Here is a 4,729-nt window from a genome sequence, read left to right on the forward strand (position 1 = left end):
TAATAACTACTTTAACTAATTGATGATGCTTTGCTTGTTTGTGGCTTTTATTTCAGTTTTGGTAGGTTTCTTTATTGGATGATTTTATTTTCTATTTCACTTTGTGTGTATATATATATATATATATATATATATATATATATATATATATATATATATATATATATATATATATATATATATATATATATATATATATGCGTATATATATATATATATATATATATATATATATATATATATATATATATATATATATATATATATATATATATATATATATATATATATACATATTATATATAAATATATGTGTATATATATTATATATAAATATATATATATATTGTGATATTACGTATAGCATGTCTCCGTTCTCTGTAATTATGTCACTTTTATATATTTATTCTTTTAGTGGTACTCCTTCTTACCACTAGGTTTGTAACACTCGTTTTCCTGTTTTGACCCTTTTGTATCCTTGCCGGTCTTATATTTTTATTACTTTTCGTCATCCTTGTCGCTCAATTAGTTTACTTTGTTTTGTAACATTTTGAGGAGGGCAGAGTCGCTCTCAGGCTACCTTGACGACAACATATTTTGTATACACGGTTAGGACAATCATCTTCCTATTGTCAATGTAAGTCAGTGTGTTTTCTTTTATTTTGTGTTTCGTTGGTATATTTAATTCAGGTGTTTGTTTAATTGTTTGTGTGTGTTCGATCATTTCTTCATATATCTGTGGGTTTAACTTGTTAATTGTTTTCTATAAACGTAAATGTCAATGTAACTGCTGGTTGTTTCTATTATTAAACTGTTATATTTTGTTATCTGAGTTTTGCCCGTTCCTTCATTGATTGATACTTCTTAAATGTTCTTATTATAAGCTGTAACAGGCTAGGCTAAGGCTTAGTTTATAATAATTGGGGGCTCTGTCCGGGAGCTGAAACAAGTAAACACACCTGATTAAACTACCAAAGTACTGACAGTTAAAGTCGCCGTGAGTGTTCCAACGTACGATAATTCAAATTTTTATACATTGTGATTATCGAATAGATCTATTACAGTATGTTGCCTGGGTTCTTTTCTCCTATTATCTTATAGCGATTTCTCTCGACATTTAAGTCATTCCAATTCATGTTTTCGGACATCGCTATTATAGCTGCGGTCGTATCTAAGTTAATGTAGAAAGTAACCGAGTTCATTTACATTGGTTTGCCTTGTTTCAAATAGTTTTGGGAGAAATATTATTAGAAACTTCGTCTTTATGACATCATGGCATCATATTACCTTAGCGCCGTATAATAGAGTAGGTTTGGAGTTTGACTGGCCTGACATTTCCGTATCTACGCTATTCGAAGCATTTAAGTATTATTGCTTTTCATATCGCTTCATTCGTACAGTTTTGTACCGTTAATTATATTTACTACTTTGTCGAAGCTTCCAAGTATTAACTTTTCATTTTGCTTCCTTCGTACAGTTTTGTACCAGTAATTATAATTATTTATTCTTACCAGACTTGCGTAATGGATGAATAGTTCAGTATTACATCACGTGATATATATTACGTATTCTGTAATTGTTTATGCTATTGAGAACACTTCTCGTTGACTTTGCTGCGTTCTCTTGTGGATTTTTAGTCACAATGTTTTCAGTAGACTTATTTTTCAGTGATCCTAAGGGAAAACTTAACACTATAGTGTGTGCTAAAAAGAGTGAATTGTTGGCTTTGGCAGGCAAGTTTGAAGTAACTGTTAGTTCAAGAGACAGGAAAGATGACATAAAAAATGCCATTTTAGATTATCTTGTAGAGGAGGAAAGTGTAGAAGAACACGAGGCTAGGAAATACATGAGTACGAAGAAAGACAGCTCAGACGTTGAGCATATGAGGTTAGCCATACAGTTAGAACAAGTAAAGTTAGAGGTAGATATTGAGAGAGAAAGACACAAGTTGGCCATAGATAAAGAAAGGAAAAAGTATGAGCTAGAAATGGAGAAAGCTAGATTAGATCATGAAGCTAGTCTAACTCAGAATATGGAAATTGAAAGAAGTAGGATTAGTGTAGAACAACGTATAAGACTAATGAACCTAGAATCTAATCAACCACTAAAGTTTGACTTGGCTAAGAGTTTAAAGTTAGTCCCTGAATTTACAGAAACAGATGTAGATTCATTTTTCCGTAATTTCGAAGATATTGCCTCAAATATGAAATGGCCAGTAGATCAATGGGTTTGGTTAATTAAATCCAAAGTCCAGGGTAAAGCTGCTATAGTGGTTAGTAATTTAGTAGGGGAAAGAAATTATACAGTCGTTAAGCAAGCTATTTTAGATGCCTACATGGTAACTGCAGAGGGTCTTAGACAAAGATTTAGACAATACATTAAATCAAATGCTCAAACTTGGTATGAATTTGCAAATGAAAAACTAAGATTATTTAATAAATGGCTTAAGGCTGCCAATGTTAATAATTTTGAGGAACTCGTTAACCTGATTGTGACTGAAGAATTCATGAGAAAACTACCACAAAATATTAGAATGCATATTGCTGACCGTGAGGAAGAGGATTTAAAGAAGTCTGCTATGTTAGCTGACCATTTTTTCTTGATACACAAAACACACAAAGGTACTGAGATGTTTGTAAAGCAAGGCAAAGCAACAGGGTTCAGTGGTGAGAAAGAGGGTGTTAATTATTGTTCATATTGTAAACAACAAGGTCATGACATAAATGAATGTAAAAACCCAACCTGTAAGAAATCTAAGTTTTTTGGCTCTAAGCTGCCCGACCTTGATGCTGGTAAATATAAAGACAGTAAATTTAGCGTAAAAGGCAAAGGAGCTATGCATTGTAGTACGCCTGAAAGTGATCCCTTGTTTGCTAATTATATTTCAGAGGGTACAGTAACAATACCCAATGGTACTCCTGTTAAAGTAAGAATCTTGCGTGATACTGGGTCAACCCAAAGTATGATTTTACATAGCGCAGTGCCTACAATTTCTTTGCTTGATGAAAAGGTACTAGTTAGGGATTTAAGTAACACTAACAGTTTGCCTTTAGCAGAGCTTAACTTAAACTGTGAATTTGTATCTGGTAAAGTAAAGATTGCTGTTATCAACACGCCATTCCCTATACATGATGTTCAAGTATTACTTGGGAATGATTTAGCTGGTCAATTGACTTTGCCTAACCTTATTTTGTATAATCAGCCACTGGATAATAACTCTAATGATTTGGATATCTTTGAACATTTCATTGAAGAAAGTAATTTCATTAGTGACTTAGGTGAACATGACATTGAGGAAGTAGAAACTGAAGTACACACTGATCGATGTGACCCGATTGAGAATTTTGTTGGTGTTGTAACAAGGGCAAAAGCCAAACAAGCTGTGAATGAAGGTGTCCCAGATATAGTAAAGACAAACATTCCCTGTACTAATTCTGAATTGATAAACTTACAACGAGCAGATGCGACTTTAACTAATGCACTTAAACAAGCTTCCACTAAGGAAGGTAAGGTACCTGGCTATTACTTTGATAAAGGAGTCCTGTTTAGGCTGTACCGACCTAGAAAACTGTCATCTAATGATACCTGGGCTAATAAAGAACAACTTGTAGTACCATTAACTTTACGTAAGAATATTTTGAGTGTTGCTCATCAAGCAGATTCCCATTTAGGAGTGTCAAAGACTTACAAACGTATAGCTAATGATTTCTTTTGGCCAGGTATGAAACATGATGTATTTGAATTTGTTAAAGAGTGTCATGTCTGTCAAGTAGTTGGAAAACCTAACGAGGTAATTCCAAAAGCACCCCTCGTGCCAATTGTAATACCACACGAACCTTTCAGTAAAGTCATAATTGATTGTGTAGGCCCATTGCCAAAAACAAAAAAAGGTAATCAATATATTTTGACTATACTTTGTCCTACCACTAGATACCCTATTGCAATTCCCCTTGGTAACATTTGTGCTAGAAATATTGTGAAACACCTCCTTAAAGTTTTCACCACTTATGGATTCCCAAAAGAAATTCAGAGTGATCGGGGTACAAATTTCACAAGTGACCTTTTCAATGAAACTCTAAGGGAATTTAATGTAAAACATATTCTTGCATCACCATATCACCCACAATCACAAGGCGCTCTTGAAAGACACCATCAGACATTAAAATCCTTGCTTCGAAAATTTTGTATGGAGACTGGAACGGACTGGGATGAGAGTTTAGACTTGATATTATTTGTCATTAGAGAAGTCCCTAATGATTCCTTAGGTATGTCACCATTTGAAATGTTATTTGGACATAAAGTTAGGGGGCCACTACAAGTACTTAAAGATAAAATGTTGAACAATGATACCTTGGATAACGTAACTGTAGGGCAGTATGTCGATAAGTTGAAATGTAATTTTGAGAAAGTCCATAATTTTGCATTTAATAACTTAAAAAGTAGTCAAGATGTGATGAAGGAAAATTTTGATCTAAAAACTAAAGTTCGTAAGTTTAAAGAAGGGGATTCTGTACTTGTATATTTCCCTACTCCTAGTTCTCCTCTCCAACATAAATTTTCTGGTCCTTATATAATTCAGAAATGTGTCAATAATAACAATTATATAATCAGTACTCCAGACAGAAGAAAGTCAACCCAATTAGTTCATGTAAATCTAATCAAGAAATATCATGGTAATCCTCCAGTTGCTTTGCATTGTCTATCAGACTCTAATGTATTAGATTTTAAG

At 33.1% G+C, this 4,729-nt stretch overlaps 1 protein-coding gene across 1 annotated transcript in view; it reads left to right on the forward strand.

Annotated features, from left to right (window-relative positions):
• Positions 1–360: 360 nt before the first annotated feature.
• The window catches only part of LOC137636523 (uncharacterized), a 6,523-nt gene continuing 2,154 nt past the window's right edge, over positions 361–4,729 (forward strand). Inside the window, exon 1 of the mRNA XM_068368938.1 lies at positions 361–4,729. This exon is cut by the window's right edge and continues 406 nt beyond it. Coding sequence (XP_068225039.1) covers positions 1,583–4,729 — 3,147 coding nt within the window. The 5' untranslated portion in view covers positions 361–1,582.

This window comes from Palaemon carinicauda, unplaced genomic scaffold (assembly GCF_036898095.1).
Source record: "Palaemon carinicauda isolate YSFRI2023 unplaced genomic scaffold, ASM3689809v2 scaffold319, whole genome shotgun sequence".
NCBI classification, from domain to species: domain Eukaryota; kingdom Metazoa; phylum Arthropoda; class Malacostraca; order Decapoda; family Palaemonidae; genus Palaemon; species Palaemon carinicauda.